The sequence below is a fragment of the Candoia aspera genome, chromosome 2 (assembly GCF_035149785.1).
Source record: "Candoia aspera isolate rCanAsp1 chromosome 2, rCanAsp1.hap2, whole genome shotgun sequence".
In the NCBI taxonomy this organism is placed as follows: domain Eukaryota; kingdom Metazoa; phylum Chordata; class Lepidosauria; order Squamata; family Boidae; genus Candoia; species Candoia aspera.
Genome location: NC_086154.1, coordinates 236669472 through 236691248, shown reverse-complemented (window position 1 = coordinate 236691248; position 21777 = coordinate 236669472). Strand labels below are relative to the sequence as shown.

General features: G+C 43.1%; 1 protein-coding gene across 1 annotated transcript in view; it reads left to right on the top strand.

The window, feature by feature from the left end:
- The window catches only part of MAST4 (microtubule associated serine/threonine kinase family member 4), a 107869-nt gene that overhangs the window by 53672 nt on the left and 32420 nt on the right, over positions 1 to 21777 (top strand). The window contains exons 10-14 of the mRNA XM_063295584.1: positions 12059 to 12120; positions 13108 to 13193; positions 19332 to 19540; positions 20593 to 20731; positions 21420 to 21552. Coding sequence (XP_063151654.1) covers positions 12059 to 12120; positions 13108 to 13193; positions 19332 to 19540; positions 20593 to 20731; positions 21420 to 21552 — 629 coding nt within the window. The remainder of the gene's footprint in view (positions 1 to 12058; positions 12121 to 13107; positions 13194 to 19331; positions 19541 to 20592; positions 20732 to 21419; positions 21553 to 21777) is intronic.

The following is a 21777-nucleotide window of genomic DNA, read 5'->3' as shown; positions in this document are numbered from 1 at the left end:
AAAACAGAAATAGATGTTTTTCTGAAACTCCCTGGCTTTTTCCATTATCCAGCGGATATTGGCAATTTGGTCCCTAGTTCCTCTGCCTTTTCTAAACCCAGCTTGTCCATCTGGCAATTCTTGCTCCATGAATTGCTGAAGTCTACCTTGCAGGATCTTGAGCATTACCTTACTGGCATGTGAAATGAGTGCCACTGTTCGATAGTTTGAACATTCTTTAGTGTTTCCCTTTTTTGGTATGGGGATATAAGTTGATTTTTTCCAATCAGATGGCCATTCTTATGTTTTCCAAATTTGCTGGCATATAGCCTGCATTACCTTGACAGCATCATCTTGCAAGATTTTGAACAGTTCAGCTGGGATGCCGTTGTCTCCTGCTGCCTTGTTATTAGCAATGCTTCTTAAGGCCCACTCAACCTCACTCTTCAAGATGTCTGGGTCTAGCTCACTGACCACACCGTCAAAGCTATCCCCGATATTGTTATCCTTCCTATACAGGTCTTCTGTATATTCTTGCCACCTTTTCTTGATCTCTTCTTCTTCTGTTAGGTCCTTTCATCTTTGTTTTTGATCATACCCATTTTGGCCTGGAATTTACCTCCGATGTTTCTAATTTTCTGGAAGAGGTCTCTTGACCTTCCTATTCTATTGTCTTCTTCCACTTCCGTGCATTGCTTGTTTAAAAATAATTCCTTATCTCTTCTGGCTATCCTCTGGAATTTTGCATTTAATTGGGCATATCTATCACTGTTGCCTTTTGCTTTCCTTCTTTCTTGGGCTACTTCTAGTGTCTCAGCAGACAGCCATTTTGCCTTCTTGGTTTTCTCTTTCTTTGGGATGTATTTTGTTGCCACCTCCTGAACAACGTTGCAAACTTCTGTCCAGAATTCTTCCGGAACCCTATCTACTAAGTCCAGTCCCTTAAATCTATTCTTCACCTCCACTGCATATTCCTTAGGAATATTAGTGAGCTCATATCTAGCTGATCTGTGGGTCTTCCCTAATCTCTTGAGTCTGATCCTAAATTGTGCAAGAAGAAGTTCGTGATCGGAACTACAGTCAGCTCCAGGTCTTGTTTTTACCGACTGTATAGATGTCTGCCACCTTTGGCTGCAAAGGATGTAGTCAATCTGCTTTCGGTGTTGTCCATCTGGGGAAGTCCATGTATAAAGCCGTCTCTTAGGTTGCTGGAAGAGAGTGTTTGTTATGCAGAGTGAGTTGTCTTGGCAAAATTCTATCAGCCTATGTCCTGCTTCGTTTTGTTCTCCCAGGCCATACTTACCTGTAATTCCAGGCTTGATGTATGGGTTCATAAACTGTGCTAGGGCAAAACAAATTATCTAGGTTCATTCTCTAGGTTCATTCATTATGCTTGAAGCATAATACCTTTATTTTCTCTCTTCTTCCATGTAAGGATATAGTGTTTCAAATCAATCACAGCTTCATGCTGTTTCCAAATTAGAAGATGTGTGATTTGTTCCAACTGTTTTTATAAAACCAGAATTTCAAACCACAGTGTCTTAGAAGAAAATGCATTGTGCAAGCCTGAATGTAATGCAGTCTATTTATCCCACAACATAGTAGTATATTCTAACAAAGTATCTAAATTAATATTATGTGATATAATACATGTATTTCTGATAAATGTGATATTCTACATGTTAAGAATAAACAGATTTCTGCACTGAATGAGATTTATTCCCAAATTAGCATATTGATTATTTCAGCCTCCATGTTCAAGAAGGTATTGTTGCTCAATTATTCTTTACATGTGCTTAGAATGATCCAAACATAAATATATCTCTAAGCAAATACAATTTTGCAGAGCAAAATGTGTATAGATTTTACTGAATTATGGTCCTTTGTGTAAATTGGCTATACACAAATATGATAATTGATACAACAATTAAATAGTAATCAGGGAGTATTCAGTTTTTCTCTAGGATCAATATAAATTTTAGTACTGCTTTATTTGTTGAGTTGTATTGTAGGAGCATTATAGTAGCCAAGCCTACTTCTGCTGATTTACATTATGAAAGCACATTTTAAAGAAGGACGTTTTTTTCGGTTACAGTACATTTCTTTACATCTAATGGAATTTTCCAGTAATAGTGCTTAAAATTGCAGCCTTTACTTTTTCCTCTGTTTGTTACAGTTTCCACTGTATATTTTCTTCAAATAAAATGTTGCAAGCAGTTGTTGAAGATAATGCTAGATAGAGCTATTCTGTACACAAAGCAATAGCACAGCAGCTTCATCATTTATTGGAGCCTGGCCACTGTATTTCAGAAATGCTCCCCAGGGTGAAATTTTTTCCCTGTGGCTTTTAGATTACCGTCTTTACCTTTTTGAATCATGACTCTTTAGAAATGGTTTAAGTCAATAAAATAAAAAAGCAGATGTTTAATGGTATTTAGATGAGTTTAAAAAATGTCTTCAGGCATTGCAAAATAGTACCTTAGCTTCCTGCTTCAAAAGCTGACTTTTGGTTTTATTCTATTACTACCTACTGTTTACAAATAATGTGTATTTCTCAGATAATGGTTATTTTTATCAAAAGTATACATAACTGAACCACTTTAATTTTCCATTTATGAATATAAATTTGGGATTGACAGGACTATCAAAGTACATTCCAGTGGCTTGGTTTTTACAAAAAGAAAAACAAACCAAAAGCTGTTTTATCTCAGCAGTTCTGTAATAAAATTTCACATTTATATATTGGCAGTAAAGCTAATCTGAAGTTTTATGTTTTTGTTCTAGGTGTCCTTCACTTAAATGAAAACATGCTGGGTTTGATTTAAAAGAAAACCCTGCAGGCATGTTTGACTTAGGTTTTGATTTATTATATAGTAAATTTGTAAGGAACTACATTTTGGATTATGAACTTTATGTTTGTTCTTATAAGATGGTTCTCTTTGTGCTTTCAGTTTCAAAGTTGAATGGTAGTATGTGTGTGTTTGTATTGGGACCAGAATTTCTGTCGCTAAGCCATGCAGTTGTAAAACGTGATGTCACTTGACCTCATCGCTTAGTGACAGCAATCCTGGCACTCTCCATTCCCGTTGCTAAGCAAGGATTGTGGGTTATTAAGCGAGTCCCAGGCGGCTTGCAAACAGACCAGCTGACAGGTAAGGTGTGCACAGTACAAGCACGGGAGGGCCAGGAGTGGTTGCTGTCGGGTGGAGGAGGGTGTGCAAGTGGCCTGGAAGGTGCAATGGGGCAGGGGTGGCTGCTGCCCGGCAGGGGAGGGTGTGAGTGACTTACTGCAGTGACTTGTGACCTTCCCTGCCAGCTTCCCCATTAAATTTGCTTGTGGGAAGCTGGCAGGGAAGGTTGCAAATGACAATCACGTGACTATGGGACACTGCAACCATTGTAAGTGCAAGCTGGTTGCCAAGCACCCAGATCGTGATCACATGACCGCAGGGGTGCTGTGGCAGCTGGGACTTCAAGGACTGGTCATAAGTTTCCTTTTTCAGCACCGTCATAACTTTGAAAGGTTGCTGAACAAATGGATGTAAGCTGAGGACTACCTGAACACACACTCACAAAATAAACATCTATTTTTATTTATTTTTTAAGTTGCTGCTTCTACATTTATGTCAGTGACTAAAATATTCATTATAAGGAAATCTATAATGCAGAAGCAAAGTTTGAATCACAAATATAATATCCATGCAGGTTTTCATATAAATAAGTGTCTAGTCTGATGCTAGGGACAGTGGAGGGCAAAAGGAAGAGGGGCCGACCAAGGGCAAGGTGGATGGATGATATTCTAGAGGTGACGGACTCGTCCCTGGGGGAGCTGGGGGTGTTGACGACCGACAGGAAGTTCTGGCGTGGGTTGGTCCATGAAGTCACGAAGAGTCAGAAGCGACTAAACGAATAAACAACAACAAGTGTCTAGTCATGTGAATTATTGCATTACATGATAAATGTAGTAATTAATTGTATAATCCTAACTGAGAAGTGCACTGACTTCTCAGAGGGGATTAGAATGAGGCACAAATCACTTCTGCTGGTAGACAACTTCTGCTGATCCCAAGGTCTGCTGATAGAGATCTGGCAACAGAACTGCCTTCCTGTTCAAAATACACTGTAGAGGAGATGATAAAGGGATAGAATTTGTGTAGGAAAAAAGGGGCTATTTTAACATCCAGGAACACCCTTGCATTGCTGGCAGTGAGGTCAGCCCTTGCTAATTCATAACACATTGGCTGATAAGAAGTCCAAAAACCAATGTCTTAATTTCCGTTTTGAGCTGCACCCATTCTAAAATAATTCATGTTTTAGTTATAGATAGGTTTTCCCTAATCATTCCTCCACTGTCCCTTCACCCTTCTGCTAACATGCCATGATTGCAATATTGTACCAGCATCTAGTCTGGCTGCACAGGATTTTGGATAGATACTTCTGTGTTGAACGGACACAGGAGAAAATTAGAGAAGTTAACAAATCTTTAGAATGACAGTAATTCTGTTAATTACCGTCTATCATAAATAAAAGAAAAAATAGTTCACATATATGATTATATATAATACTGTTTGCCTGCCCACAGAACAGAAACTACTGGTGGAAAGATATCCTGAGGCTACAAAGGGAAGTATGGGGAAGGGAAACAAGGGTAACTCTTATGTGATTATAATCTTGGAATATTTCAGACTAAGTTTCTGGATTGGACAAGGATGAAACTCAGATTACTCAAATCCCTCTCATCACACACAATAAGTTGCTAAATAGAATAATAAATGCATCTATAGCCAGAAATGCATGTTTTTATCTGTTACTTTATTAAAAAGCAATGTAAATATTTAGAAACTGTCATGAGTGCCGTTGAGCTAAAGTCATCAGCGCAATGGCACTCATGACAATGACAAGGAAATAAGTGAAGGGGCACAAGTTAAGTAGCCATCAACCCACAACGACTAACGGCTAACAAACAATAGCTAAACGAATCACGGAGCCACCCAAGCCATCAGCGACAATACAACGGGGATCGCCCAGCTGAAAGCAATCAGCAGAAGAATGGAAACCTGAGGATGGGCGATCCTGGAAACCCTCAACCAATGGCAGGGCAACGCATGGGACAAAGGGGGGTGACGTGACCGTGAGCGAGGGGGCGCTGACCGGCGCGGGGTATTTAAACCCCGCACCGGCGCGCTCCTGTCACTCTCAGCTTTTTTCTACCAACGTTGTACCTAACCTGAAATAAACCAGAACCTGCTTTGCAAACCAGCGTCTGAATGTTATTCAGAGGTAGGCAGCGCATGACATAAAGCTGAGAGTCATAAACTCAGCCTCGCCGAGCCCCACCGGACGACAACGAGCCGAGGGAGGAGTAGACGGCGAGAAGACCAGCAAGATGAGGCCGGAACGGCGCGGGCAAGGAGGGCGAGCCGCGCGGCAAGAGACAGAGGAGGACCGACCGAGGCCAGAGGCACCGCGGACTCCCGGAGCCATGGACGCCCACCCCACCCGACCCGAGCCTCAGCTCCAACCCCAAGGGGAGATGGCGACGGAGGCAACCCGACCGCGGGAGGGAGCAGCACGACTTCCGAAACCAGCGGAGGACCCCGCGCCCCACATCGCACCCCAGCAACGGGCGTGGAGCGACAGCCCCACGGTGCTCAACACGGAGGAGGACGACGGAGACACCCATCAGACGGAGGAGGAAGCGGACCCGCGGCGGAGGGACGATGAACCCCACCGGCAACCCACCCCCGAGGACGCGCCAACGGAACCGGCCCCAGCGGCGGCGCGGGCTGTGGACGAGGAGGCACGAGCTGAACTCGCGGCCATGCGGGCTCAGCTGACAGAACTCCGGACCATGCTCCAGGCGCTTATGCCCCCCACGCCACCCAACGACGTCCCCGCACAAGCCCACACCCCGAGCGAAGCACCGAACCCACACGGGCCAGCGGAGAGCCAGCAGACGGCACAGGCGGCCGACACCACACCCCAGGAAGCGAGAGGCGGGGCCGCACAAAACGCCCGGGCCCCAAAGGACTTCCCCATCTTCTTCGATGGGACCCCCTCAAAACTCTCGTTTTTCATCACCAACGCTAGGGAGTTCATGGGGAGGCACGGACACTCCTATGACTCCGAGGCCGACAAGATCGCCGCCGTGGCGATCAAACTCCAAGACAGGGCGGCGGACTGGTACGTCCAACTGTACGAGTCCAGCTCCCCCGCCCTCGCCACCTTCCCTGCTTTCATCAAAGAGATGAAAAACTACTTCGAAGACCCCCTAGCTAAAGTACGGGCGAAAAGCGCACTCCAGAGACTTAAACAGGGCACACGCACGGTCCCTGACTACGCCCTGGAGTTCAAAGCCCTCGCGGGAAAGGTCTGCGACTGGTCTGAGACCACCCTGCTGGAAATCTTCAAAAGGGGGCTCAACCGCGACGTTCTCCAATGGGCCCTCTACCGCGACGACCCAGAAACGTTACACGGGTGGATCCACCTCGCGGGGAGAGCCGAACACGCGCACCGCACCTTCCTTATGACAACCACGGAAGACACAAACTATGTCGGGAGAAAGGTACCCGCACCACACGGGGGGATGGCCGGCCCCATATACCCAAAAAAGAGGTTCAACCGGGAGCCCTGCGGGAGGTGTGGCAAATTAGGGCACAAGACGGCGGATTGCTTCGCCAACCGACCGCCGACCAGCGCGCCCAAGCCCGCCCCGAAAATTAGCCCCAAACCACCCAACCCGGGGCCGCCCCCTCACCGCCGAATGACCGTGGCCACAGCGACACCGGAAGAGGGCTGGGACGCGTACTGGGGGGAAGAGGACAATACCGACCCCGACCAGCCGGCGGGAAATGCTCCCCGCCTGCTCTGAGACGCGTGGCAAGGCAGGCGGTGGGACAGCAACGCGGACCACCTCAACGAAACGACAAAAGCTCCGTAATATTGGCAGCAATCCAACTCTCTGCCGGCAACGGAGCCACCACGGCCGCGGCACTAGTGGACTCGGGGTGCTCAAAAAACCTCATCCACCCCGACCTAGTTGCCAAACTCGACCTCCGCTGCTTCCCCCTCCCCACGCCGCTGGCATTCCACCAGCTGGACGGCTCTACAGCGGGAGGGAAACCAGCCACGCTACAAACCGAGCCGGTCACCCTGCAAATGGGCACTCACACCGAGCGCACATCGTTCGTAGTCACGCCCATCGGACGGCCCATTGCAGTCCTGGGGATGCCATGGCTCGCGAAAAACAACCCGCGGATCAACTGGGCGACCCGCACCTTCACATTCGGCGACGGCGAGTATCGAGCACCAGCACCAGCTGGCAAAAGCAACCCCACGGTAGGACGAGCGGAGGCGACCACACAAGACAACGCCGCTACCACAGCAGACCTACCAGAACAATACGCCGACTTCTCCGAGGTCTTCGGAGAGGCAGAGGCAGACCAACTACCCCCCCACCGCAAGACGGATTGCCGGATCGACCTACTGCCCGACGTCCCCCTACCTAGACCAAAGATCTATTCGATGACCCCGAAGGAGATGGCAACCCTCCGGGAGTTCATCGATAAAAACCTAGACAGGGGATTCATAGAGCCAGCATGCTCACCGGTCGGAGCCCCCGTCTTATTCCGGGAGAAGAAAGACGGGACCCTACGGCTCTGCACCGACTACCGGGGCCTAAACGCGGCTTCCCTGTCCAACAAATACCCCTTACCCCTGGTAAAGGACATGCTCGCCCACCTCTCCACGGGCAAAGTCTTTTCCAAATTGGACCTTCGCGAAGCGTACTATCGCATCCGAATCAGGGAGGGGGACGAATGGAAGACGGCGTTTAACTGCCCCCTGGGCGCCTTCCAGTACAAGGTACTGCCCTTCGGACTCGCGGGGGCCCCTGGGGTGTTCATGCAGCTCATCAATGAGGTACTGCATGAACATCTGTTTAAAGGGGTCCTGGTCTACATCAACGACGTCCTCATTTACACAAAAACACACGAGGAACACGTAACCTTAGTCAGGCAAGTCCTCGACAAGCTCAGAAGGGCGCAGCTCTACGCAAAGCCTACAAAGTGCGAGTTTCACAAAGAGCGCCTAGACTATTTGGGGTATCGAATCTCCGGGGACGGCATCGAAATGGACCCCGCAAAAGTCGAAGCGGTGCTAAACTGGGAGCGGCCCCGCAACAGACGGCAACTACAGAGCTTCCTGGGATTCGCGAATTTCTACAGGTCCTTCGCCCGGGGGTTCGCTGAGATAGCCCTCCCCTTAACGGACCTCCTCAAAACCAAAGGGGTGGGGGACACCCGACGCGCCAAGAACCCAGGCACAGTGCTGAATTGGACTCCCGCGTGCCAGACCGCATTCGACAAGCTGAAAGCGCTGTTCACGACGGAGCCAATCCTCGCACACCCGGACCCAGAACGGCCGTTCGTGGTCCAAGCCGACGCCTCAGACTTCTCCCTGGGAGCCATCCTGCTACAAAAAGACTCCACGGGGCTCCTGAAACCATGCGCCTACCTGTCAAGGAAGTTCTCCGAGACAGAGAGGCGATGGCACGTCTGGGAGAAAGAAGCCTTCGCGGTGAAATCGGCACTAGAGACATGGCGTCACCTACTCGAGGGAGCCACTCAACCATTCGAGGTCTGGACGGACCACCGGAACCTCGAGGCCCTACGAACGCCTAGACGCCTTAGCCCAAAACAGGTCCGATGGGCCCAATTCTTCAGCCGCTTTGATTTCCAGCTGAAGTTCATGCCGGGCAAGAAGAACTTCCTGGCCGACGCCCTCTCCCGGCTGCCCCAAGACGAAGAGCCCGCCCCAGACACCATTGGGACGGTCCTATCCGCCTCGCAACTGGGAATGGCCGTGACCACCCGAAGCGGCGCACGGAGGCAGCTCGACGCTACGGCGCAGCCGACGGCGGGACAACCGGCGACGGAAAGAAGCCAACCGCAACTACCAGGGGGAATGCGCACGGACCTCGCCGCCGCCCTCAAAACCGACCCCTGGTTCCTGGCAAACCCCGACAAGGTAACGATGGCGCAAGACCTGGCATGGGGGGAAGGCAGAATTTACGTCCCGGACTCGCAACGCCAGGCGATCTTGCATAGGTCACACGACGCCAAGCAAGCGGGACACTTTGGGTTCCTCAAGACCCTACACCTAACACGGCGCCAATTCTGGTGGCCCGCGCTCAGGCGAGACGTAAAAACCTACGTGGCGTCCTGCCCAACGTGCGCTAGGGCCAAACGGGCACCAGGCAAACCCGCGGGGCTATTGCAACGAGTGGCAGAACCCTCCCGCCCATGGGAGGAAATCTCTATGGATTTTATAGTGGACCTCCCACCCAGCCAGAAGAAAACGGCCATTTGGGTGGTGAAGGACTACTTCTCAAAGCAGGCCCACTTCATCCCCTGCACGTCGGTCCCATCCTCACAACAACTAGCCAAACTCTTCCTCATCCACGTGTACAGGCTACACGGATGTCCCGCACGTGTGGTGACCGACAGGGGCACACAGTTCACCTCCAAATTCTGGCGGGCCTTCCTGAAGCTGACGGGGACCCAACAGGCCCTATCTACGGCTTGGCATCCGCAGACGGACGGAGCCACTGAGGTTCTTAATGCCACCTTAGAGCAATTTATACGATCATATACGAACTACCACCAAGACGACTGGGCTGAACTGCTCCCGTTCGCCGAAGTCGCATACAACAACGCCGTCCACACGAGCACGGGAAAAACCCCGTTCGAAGTAGTCTCGGGGCGCGACTTCGTCCCCATACCGGAGCTACCTCAACCCCCGGAACCCCAGGTGGACGCCAGCGACTGGGGACGGAAGATCGCGGAAGCATGGCCAGTAATCACGGCGGCGTTAAAGGAGGCACAGGCTGCTTACAAAGAGCAGGCCGACAAGCACCGGCGCCAACAACCGCTGTTCCAGGCGGGAGATATGGCCTATCTCTCCACCAAGTTCCTAAAGTCAACCCAACCCTCGAAAAAACTGGGGCCTAAGTACATCGGGCCGTTCCGAGTCACGCAAATAGTGAACCCGGTAGCAATACGCCTGGACCTGCCACACAACCTCCGGAGACTCCACCCGGTGTTCCATACCAGCCTCCTAAAACCGGCAACCACCTCCCGATGGCACCCAAGCACGCCACAGCCCGCACCGCTAATGATCGACGGGCAACACCACTTCGAGATCAGGGACATCCTCGACTCCCGCAAGCAACGAGGAACTCTACACTATCTGGTCAGGTGGAAACACTTCCCCCACCCGGAATGGGTGGCGGCGCACAACGTTAACGCGCCTGACCTGACCAGAGCATTTCACCGGGCATACCCCGACAAACCGCAACCAAGGTCAGCAAATCCAACCCCCCCCCGCAGGCCCCCCCCGCCTCCCGTGCCCCAAGGGAAAGGGCCCCCCCCAAGCCCGCGACTTGGGTGGACCTTCCCCCCCCCGGGACTCACTCCCCCCGCCCCGGGCCCACGGGGTGGTGACAAACGATCGCCAGCACCCTCCCCCCGCCCCCCGGCCGCGGGGGAGTGGCAAGCAAGTCAACAGGGCAACCTGGGGGCAACGCCCAGGAGACACAACAAAGGCGACGCACTCTAAATAAGAAAAGAAGGGCCCTACCTGGAGCTGAGCAGCACCCGACCAGCCACGCCTCTCGCCTCGCCGAACTGAGCCAAACAAACAGGGTGTGGTTGGAGCATGCGCACGCCAGGTCAGAACCCGAGCATGCGCACCATGGACACACCCTGGGAAGGCACGTGGTAGAGGGAGGAGCAAAGGGAGGGGCGACAACTACTCCGGCGGGAACTTTGAAAAAAAAAAAAAAAAAAAAAAATGTGGCGTTTTGACAGCTCCACGGGGAAAACCAAGAAAACCGGGGGAGAACACTATTCGAAAAGGGGGCAGTATGTCATGAGTGCCGTTGAGCTAAAGTCATCAGCGCAATGGCACTCATGACAATGACAAGGAAATAAGTGAAGGGGCACAAGTTAAGTAGCCATCAACCCACAACGACTAATGGCTAACAAACAATAGCTAAACGAATCACGGAGCCACCCAAGCCATCAGCGACAATACAACGGGGATCGCCCAGCTGAAAGCAATCAGCAGAAGAATGGAAACCTGAGGATGGGCGATCCTGGAAACCCTCAACCAATGGCAGGGCAACGCATGGGACAAAGGGGGGTGACGTGACCGTGAGCGAGGGGGCGCTGACCGGCGCGGGGTATTTAAACCCCGCACCGGCGCGCTCCTGTCACTCTCAGCTTTTTTCTACCAACGTTGTACCTAACCTGAAATAAACCAGAACCTGCTTTGCAAACCAGCGTCTGAATGTTATTCAGAGGTAGGCAGCGCATGACAGAAACCAGCTCAGGTTTTTAAAATATTTCATTGATTACATGTTTGATGTAAGAGAATTCATGGAAGTGTTCAGAAGGTGGCAAAGATATAGAGTAGCCATATACTCTGCTAAGTTTCCTGTTAACCTCTATAATTCATTTATGTATACCTTTCTAAATATTGGAGATGGGATCCTTGTAAACCAGCTAGTTGTTCTTAACACTAGACTTTAAAAATCTGATGATTAAATTTCACATTGTTACTTTTTTTTAGTAAAACAATATCAGTAATTTATGGAGCATCCTATAAATTTGTATATTGTTTTAGGATGCCAGTGCATCAGAACTCAAGAACCATCACTGAGCAGAAATTGACTGGATGACCTATAACCATAAATAATAGGGTTTTTTGGTTCTCAGTGATATAACAGTTCATTCAAAGCCTAATTTATTTGTTATATTGGTGCATTTGAGCATTATAGAAGCTATAAATAGATGCTTAACATTGATGTTAATTTAGAGGACCTTGGTGTAAGAAGTTGGCATACCACTTAAGAAGATCCTGAATGTTTATGTCTCCCTGTAACTCAGTTAAAACTTTTCTTTCCAGCTTAGAGTCCAGGATATATTGCGTAACCTAACGTAAAACACAGCAAAGCAAAATTAATATAACTTAGCATATGCAAAATGTATTCTAAAAATAGTATCCTTTTTTCTGATAGAAATAGCTCAGCTAACTAACTATGACAGTGGAGCAGCAGCAACTCCAGAAACTGATGAACCGGTCAGTGTAAATCTTTTGATCTCTTGTACTTTTGCTATTAAATAAATGGCTGAATTCACTCATAATGCAAATGATTTTTTTAAATTATAGAAACAACCATAATGAGCTTGCTCACCTTTAATGATAAGCAACTATAGGTGCATACATGTCATGCTAAGCCCAAAACAAGCAAACTATATTTTAGCTTAGTGTTATGTGGGAACCAGCTGATTTTTTTCATTCAGTTGTCTTACAAAAGTAACACAGGGTAGAATCTGGATCTGTTTGTTCCTTAAACAACTGAAGAGTTCTTGTCATCATATCCATGCTATCAGTTTGGTATGCAAAGCATAGTGAAAACACAGACAAGAAAATTCTAATGTTGTAAGACAGAAAATAAGAAGCTTAGAGTAAAAGTAAACATTAGGTTTTAGATTTTAATGTTGGTACTGCATTTCTCATGTAAGACTGATTTTTAATTATTTTATTATGGTTACTCTTGATGGTGTTAAATGCTTTGGAAATAATATTTAAAACACAGTATTTAAATAATTAAAATATAATGGATATGTAATTGATAAAATAATGCCTCCTTAGTGTATCTATTGCTGGCTGATACCGAAAATACAATATTTATTTGATGAATGATGCTATGTCTGAAAGTCTGCTAACTATAATGGATTGGTTAACTGTATAGCACTACCTCTCACTTTCTTGCATTATTTGTTACAGTTGTGTGGTGCTTTGGATCAAAAAGGGAAAAAATGCTTTAGAGTACATGGGGTGCTCCCATAGCCCTGCCAGCAGCTTCTTATGGAAGCTGAGATTCTTCCCCAAGATCATGCCTTCATCAGTTACAGTGTGTTCCTAGGAAAAGGCACCCTTTGATTAAGGAGTTGCCAACAGGCGTTCATGTGCATCTATGTGTGCTCTGAAGTGCATCTGAAACTCTGTACAACCCTAGTATTTGTGTCTGGTGTGACTAATTTTTCTTTATCTATTTGGAAGAATTCTAATGCATCACTGAAACTTCAGAGGAAGCCTCGTGAAAATGATTTTGAAACAATTAAACTGATTAGCAATGGAGCATATGGGTGAGTATAAGTAAATAAAGTTCTCTAGTTTTTTCATGATTTTCTCTATCTTGGTATATTTTTCTTAATACATTTCCCAGTTTTGTTTATCTTGACAAAAATTATATTCCTTTTGGAGGAATGCTGAAAATATTATTGTGGAAAGATGTCAGAAGAAATGTACTGAAGCCTATATGCTGTTTAAAATAAAATGTGTTTGTCATTTCTTTCTCATGAAAACAGATGACTTGAGGGAGAGAGAAAGAGAGAGGGAATAGATGGCCACAGTGGCTTTATAGCATTCTTCACTGATCCTGAAGAGAAGATCCCAGTTTGACAGAATGAAATAATTTAGAAGTAAGCTATTGGCCACGTGAAGCACAGAACAGAGATTAGAGACAGTGTGTGGCTGGCATAGTCATAAATCTAGAGGGGTACCCTGCTTCATACTTCAGCTGTCATGGAAGTTTCATAGGAAATATGAGAAAGAAGCTCAGTGAAATAGAAAATGGGGGAAGAAAGGGATTTGCTGGTAGAACTCAGGAGACTAGGAATTGAGGGAAGTCAGCAGAGACATGGTTTTAAGGGATTGTGTGCTCAGCTATGAGGAAAGACAACATCATTTCTGGAATAAGAACTGACAGCAAAAAAGTCAGAGATGTTTGATTGTGGTGGCATAGAAATATGTTTTATGTGTTTAATCAATAAGTAAAAATAAGTACATCCTGAGAGCTCCTGATTGAGCTAGATTCTTCCCATGCTCTTCTATCAGGTCCTAGGGCATATAGAAGAATTAAAAACCAAAAATCAAGTTAGTGTCCAGGACGTAACACTTGCAGAATAACTCTTCCATAACTTCCAGCAGAAGTCAAAATTTGCTCAGAAAATTTGGGCCCCTAGGAATCACTTTGATTATGACATTTAATCCTCTGCTTTATAGCTTTCAGTTGCCAGCAACTGCAATTCTTTGCTCAGTCACATAGAAACACTTTCTGATACTCCTCTGTATGATTAGATCCTCTCCCTGTAACATTGGTATGTGTTTGGAACTTCCTATTTCTTCAGCTTGACAAACTGATCTTTTTTCTCTAGCTTTGACCTACTTTTTGCTTTAAAAATGTTTGATTAACCTTGGCTCCTAAATGGTTTATTGCTGCTCCTGGCTGTAAATAGAACTCCAGGTTCAAACCAAGTAAGCAAAAGAGTGTGAAAATGAATGGCCAGGATTCTGCAGTTGTGACTTGCAGTGTTTTTGTCATGTTTGTATTCCTGCATGAAAACAACCTGGCATACCTTTGCTGCAAATGAACTGTCTTTAGCATTGTTGACAGAAAAGTTAACTGATTGGAGCAACTAGTGGCCACACTTCCTCCTATGACAGAGAATGGCAGTTTATCAGATCAAACAAAGGAGATTTTACAATCAGAACTGACACAGCAAGCAACTGTTTGTAAGGAAGGGAATCAAACAAAAGGACAAGCAGTTAGAGAGTTGCAATTTGAAACAAGTTATATAGAAACTATTCTGTCCTACTAGAACTCAGAAAAAGCTTTCAGGACCACATAGAAGAATCAAGCTGGGTGTTTTCAGAGAGGAGAATAAAGACACAGCAGAACAGAAGAAAGGATGTTGGATCCCTGAAGGGCAGAGAAGATGCAGCTGTATCCTAACAGAAGATGAGGAAAGTCATGGTGGTTGATGACAATACAAGGAATGAAAATAAATGTATGTCAACTTGACTGTTGGCTCATGAGGTGTGCTGTCTGCCCAAAGCATGGATTAGGGCTGTGACGAACAACCTTTAAGTCATATTAAATCCATTGAAGTTATTCCTGCCTTCTAATCCACATGGGGACAAAATAATACTGCAAAGGACAGATATGGTTGCATCATCACAGACAGAATATTTATGAAGGAAACACAAAACTCTGGGGACTTAGGTGATGGTATCATCCATCCTCCTATTCGTTGGAAGAGAAATGTTGAATGGTGTCACCCTACTCTGCTTTAGTCAGAACTCACTTAGAATACTGTGTCCAATGTTGGAAATCACCATCTAAAGAGGACATTGAAAAACTAAAATGGATTCAGAGACAGGCTACCAAGATGGTGAAGAGACTTGAAAAAGAGTCCTGTGATCTACAGTGAAAGGAACTGAGTATGCCTGGCTTGCAGTAGAGAAAACTGAGAAAATATATGTTAGCAATTTTCAGATTTTTTAAAGGGTTATTATATAAAGAAGGGAGTAGATTAGTTCTCTGTTGCCCTGGAGGTCAGGACTAGAACCAAAGGACTGAAACTAAAGATTCAGGTTAGATATTAGGTGTTTCCTGATAGTAAGAGAAATCATCTGTGAAATAGGTTGCCTCATGAAGTGGTATATTCTCCATTTGAAGTCTCCAAATAGAGTCTGTGTAGCTATTTATCCAAAATCCTTTGGTAGATTCTGCATTGAGCCAAGGTTGGATCAAATGATCCATGTGGTCCTTGTGATTTCTATGATCTTATGAAACAAGATACAATTTGAATTCTTAATGCAATAATTCAAATATAATTTGATTGATATAATGGAGATCAATGGGACTTGATCCCTTCACTGAAGTATATGATGTAATTTGATTAAAAAGACTAAAAGCACTAGAAAGACCACTTAGTACTGTGTATTAAATATATATACATTTGCTCAGAAATCCAAATGAATGAACCTGGTAATACTATACAGTATCTAGGTTAAAGTAGATGGAAAAACAAATAAAACCAGTATAATTGCTTTTATTGCATGACCAACTAAGAAGAAAATACAGATAATGCTTTCTAAAAGTAAACTGGAGATTTTTCAAAGAGGCATGAAGTAGTAATGATGAAGAACTTGAATTACCCCAACATCTTTTGGGAGACAAACTCTGTCAGTCGTCATTGTTCCAGGAAATTCCTATCTTGTCTTTCAGGGGGGTAGAGGAAAGCACAGTAGCATCAGATATTCTTGACAGAATACTAACTGATAGGGAAAGTTAATTAAGGAAGTGGAAGTAGCAGAAACGGGGGGAAGTGACAATGTAACTGCTAGATTGAATATAGTCAAATGTCTGTCTTGTTTTTCAGTAACATGGATTTTAATAAACTCAGAGCAATGTTAAATCTGATTGCCTGGTAGGAAAGCCCTAATGGAAGAAAGGATTTGAAATGTATGGTTGTTTCCCCCAAAAAGAATGGTATTGAGTGGTATGGCATACTGTAAGATACAGTCCTGGCCCATTTATTTGTCAATATTTTTTTAATTAATGGGTTAGACGAATAAGAAGAGAATTTTTTTTAATCAGATTTGCAGATGACACAGAATTGGGTGGGATAGCTAATATCCTAGAAGACTGAAATACAATTCAAAATTTAACAGCTCAGTGCAGTCTTTCACTTTGGAAACAAAAAGCACGTTTATAGGTATGGAATAAAGGATACCTGTGAAAAAGTTGTTGGAATAGTAGTTGATTGCTGGGGGCTTCCAAGAGTTGTGGTATATAAGATGGACAGCCATATACCGTAAGTTTCCTAAATAAAAAAATGAATATGAGTCAGCAGCATGATGTGGTTGCAAAAAATGTATTTTCAATTTTATGCTATATCAACAGAAATATAGTTCCCAGAATGTGGGGTGTAAACATACCAGAAGCATTCCCTCTAAACAGCCAATAGCATAGGGGCAGACTGAATTCCTGGTGAGAGGCTGTTCTAAAGTATAGGTACACTAATAGAACAGGAGTGCCTTTAGGCTTCCATCCCATTAACTCCACAGAAGTAGGGGATTAAGAGCAGATTCTTCCAGGACACTTCCAGGTTGGATCTAAAAAAGATGGTCTTGCACGTACTGCAGTGCTAAGCCATATAGGCTTTAAAGGTTACAACCAACACTTTGAATTGCAGTCAGATGCTAACAGACAGCAAGCATAGTACCCAACTTTTGAACATTTTGAACATTATCTGTATCAGCCTTTCCATAAAAATTAATGTGTGCAACATTCTGTAATGGGCAGTAGGAATAACCTTGAAGAACAGGAGGAAGAGCCACAACCAAGGCAATGGTTAGATAAATGAAATCTTGAGTCCAGAGCAGATATGTAATTTGAGAAAGTGACTCAGACATGACTCTCCTTGGTTTTCATGATGAGGGAGGGAGGGAGGGAGGAAGTATATTCAGAGTTGCAAGATTCTGTTACTGTAACCTTATAATAAAGTAGTATTAGCATTCATAACTCTAGCATCCTAGTCGGTCTTGAAAGGCAAACTGATGATTCACATGCATCAGTTTGTTCCACTATTCTGTGGTGAAGAATTCCAGAAAAAGATAAAGACAAATAACAGTGGTTTTTCTCTTATTGAGCTAGTACTACTAACTCTTTAGAGGAAAGGCTTCTGATTATTTGTTTTTTTATATTTCTAGTGCTTAATGTATTTGGAATGTTTACTGAAGTTGCTTCAGAAAAAAATTGTATCTTGAAACATAGGCTATAAATACTTACACAAAGATCAAATTTTAAAGAGGTAAAAGAACTGCAGTTACAATGTTGGCTCATATGGCTTTAATGCAGTGAGGACATGGTGTTCTCTGAAATATATTCTAGGAAATACAGAAAGTGGGATGTGATTTGAATTTTTGATTAAGATAGTGTGATTGTAATTTTAATTACTGTAATAATATTGGCTTGCCAACACTGAATTATGTTCATAGCTTACCAGACTGAGAGAAATTAAAAAGTCTGTCTCAACAAATTAGCCTAGCCTAAGAAGATCAAGATAAAATAATCTTTGTACATACAAAATCTTTGCCTGTTCAAAAGATTATATATCCAGATCAATTCAAAATGGAGATTGTGAACATCCTGATGAAAAGGCATGTCATCTTCAGTTTTTGAGTTTCCTCTTGTTTGTTTGCTTTTCTTTCCATATACTTTCTCTAGTCTGAAAATTAAGAAATTAAAGTAACATGTAGCTGTTTAGTTGAAATGCTTTCAAGTGTATTAATTATGCTAGTACATATAGTGTGGGTAGGGAGGAATCAGTTTTTCTAACTTCTTATGCTAAATCCTGATACAATAACAGCCCTACCTATGAAATTTATGCCATTTGCAGCCTAGTTGACAATCAATTTGTTGTTAATCTTGATTGTTAATCAATCTGTTAATGCAGAGCTGGCACAGTGGTGGTATTGAGTATTACTGTCAGATTTGATTACCTCAGATATTAATTCTATGATTTATTTTTGATGTTTTTATATGCTTTTATATTGTTTTTACTGTTGCATTGTTTGGTTGTTTTATATTGTTTTAGCTGTTTGTAAGGCACCCAGAGCATATATATGAGATAGGCAGCTATATAAATTGGAATGATAAATAAAAATAAATAAATAAATAATTGTATCCTTTAAGGGATTAATCTTACGGGTAACTCTAGACTGAATCAGCCACTGTTCATATTTCTCAGTCAAAAATTATCTTCGTTGGTCATAATGATAGTTAGTATGCTTCTTTCACAATTGTCAATGAAAAGCTGACTCATCAAGAAATTCCCATCCTCTTTCCCTTATTTTTCATACAAAATACCATCCTGGGAAGTAAGAGATACAGGCTGAGTAATATACAGGTGTACCCAAAGTCATGCTTCATAGACAGTTTATTATATAAATTACATTAAATGTTTGAATTGGTTGCCATTTTCTTTTAACCACTTCCTTACTCATTTGAAAATCTTTTAACATTCCTTTGAAACTTTGAAAATTCCTAAGTACAATAACATTTTACCTGGGATGGATGGAGAGATGGAGGGAGATTGGCCAATGGGGCCTGACTTTGGGTACACCCAGTATATAGCACATATTAGTAGAATACACAATCTAATTGGGTATTGCAATATTGTGCCATATCTGTTTTTTTTTAATGAAAACTTTAATGAAACCTTTAAGGACAATTATCAAAACATTATGGATACTTCTTTTCTATAGTTGAATTGTAAATGATAAGTTGGGATAGTAAGCTGGATAAAAAAATAAATTCTATTACATCTGAAATCTTAAACTTGTCCTACCAGAATGTACACCTATTTAGTATTACAGATTTTTAAATGGTAATTGATTTAATAATCCTCCATTCCTTTTCTTTTCTTTGCAAGCGCTGTTTATCTGGTGCGTCATAAAGAAACAAGACAGAGATTTGCAATGAAAAAGATTAACAAACAGAATCTCATTCTTCGAAACCAGATTCAGCAGGCATTTGTTGAGCGTGATATCCTGACATTTGCAGAAAATCCATTTGTAGTCAGCATGTATTGTTCCTTTGAAACTAAACGCCATTTATGCATGGCCATGGAATATGTAGAAGGTACCGGTTTCGTTCTACATCATATATCAAGCACAGTGTATTGTAATACTGAGAAATTATAAGCATCTGTACAATTCAGAGTAGCTGTCCCCAATGTTTACAGTGCATATTAAACATTAGAAATGTCAAATGTTCTTAATTTCTTGACTCAAAAGATGACTCTCCTCCATATGCTGTAGTGTTCTCATAATGATTATAGGGCTGACATGCATCAGATCTCCATATGACCATGAGATTTTCTAATATGATCTTGGCCAGTCACTATCCCAGTTTAATTTACCTCATAGGTTATTGAGAGGATAAAATGAGAGTGGGAAGGCAAGACTCCAACCAAAACAGTCCTGGTTGCTACAAAATTACCCCCAACTCATAGTGCACGTTTGTACAGGTAGTTGTCACTTAACAACCACAGTTGGGACCAGAATTTCAGTTCCTAAGCAAAGCAGTCATTAAGCAAATCAGACCCAATTTCATGACCTTTGTTTCTGTGGCAGTCATTAAGTGAATCACCACAGGCATTTAGTGAATCACATGGTCATTAAGCGAATCATGTGGTTCTCCATTGATTTTGCTTGCCAGAAGCTGGCCAGGAAGATCAAAAATGGTGATCACGTACCGTGTCATGCTGCAACAGACATAAATGCAAACCAGTTGCCAAGTGCCCAAATTGTGATCACGCGACCTTGGGGATGCTGCGACGGCCGTAAAGTGTGAGGACTGATTGCAAGTTTGTTTTTCCAGCACCGTCTTAAGTCCAAACCATCACTAAACGAATAATCTTTAAGTGAGGACTACTTGTAGAGCAGAATGCTTTCTTCCATACATGATAACTAGCGAATTAGTGTTCAATATTTTCAAATTATCCCGTTCAGTTTTTAATCTGAATTGGAAAAAAGAATTTCCATGTTCGCACACTGAAGTTTATTCTATTTTTCATTTGCTAACAAGGAAAGTGTTTTTTTTTTCCAATACTCCCATCTGTTTTGCTAGTATGAATATTGTGCTTGATCTTTCTGTGTGGAATGAAATATAGTATATACATTATGTTTTAGGTGGAGACTGTGCTACTTTGATGAAAAATATGGGCCCTTTGCCTGTAGATATGGCCAGGATGTATTTTGCTGAGACTGTTTTAGCACTGGAATATCTCCACAACTACGGAATAGTACACAGAGATTTGAAACCAGATAAGTATGTATGTAGCATGTAATTAGCAGAAAATACTTACAGAAAAACTAGGAATGTATAAGATGAAGCAAGAAGAGGAAATTTTTATTCTTGTTGCATAAATTCAGAATTCACAATGTGATTGTATTATTATTTTTTGACTACTTTATTTCTATAATGATGGATAATTTATAAATTATATCCATAATTATAGTGAATATTAGATAGTATGACTAGATATCCAATATATATTTATGTTCATAACTTGTTCATTGTTTAACATTTCATAACTTCCATTTTTAAAATTTGAATTGAAAACACCAATGCATTATAAATTTGGTGTTATGATGTTTAATTTTTAATTGTGAATAATTTAAATTAACTTTTTAAAAAATCTGACTTTACATACACAGTTTTCAGATTTATAACTTTAATTTTTTAAGGTGTCTGGTGCCCTCACAATATCCCTTAGTGAATATAGACTGTCTATCTTGTGATTTGATGGGCATCACTAAGCTAGTAGCAGTTTTTGTTTTGAAAATTAATTACTCCATGAAAAACTATATTTCAAGTGTCATAGTCATTCCATCATGCTTGCAGATGGGATGTGATCATAATAAAGACTTAAAATTAAGTGTTGAATTGAAAACATTGTTCTGTTACAACAGTAAAACAGTTGGTAATAGTTATTTATTGTTGTTCTCTTTTCCAGTTTACTGGTAACATCCATGGGACATATAAAATTAACAGATTTTGGGCTATCTAAGGTTGGCCTCATGAGTATGACCACCAATCTTTATGAGGGTCACATTGAGAAGGATGCTAGAGAATTTCTGGATAAACAGGTAAGCAATGTTTCTTTTCCTTCTGAAAGTTTAACAAATTATTTTTAATTTCTATAATAGTATTGAAATTTTCTATATAAGAGTTACCTTTATTTTTGCACTGCAGATGGTTTCAGACTTAGTTTTTTACCATTATGGTCTATTAGTAAGATGAATGATCTAACTGAAAGCAAGTGAGGTTGTGAAAGAGACAAATTGAATGTTGTTTTTGTAAAGAATTCAGAG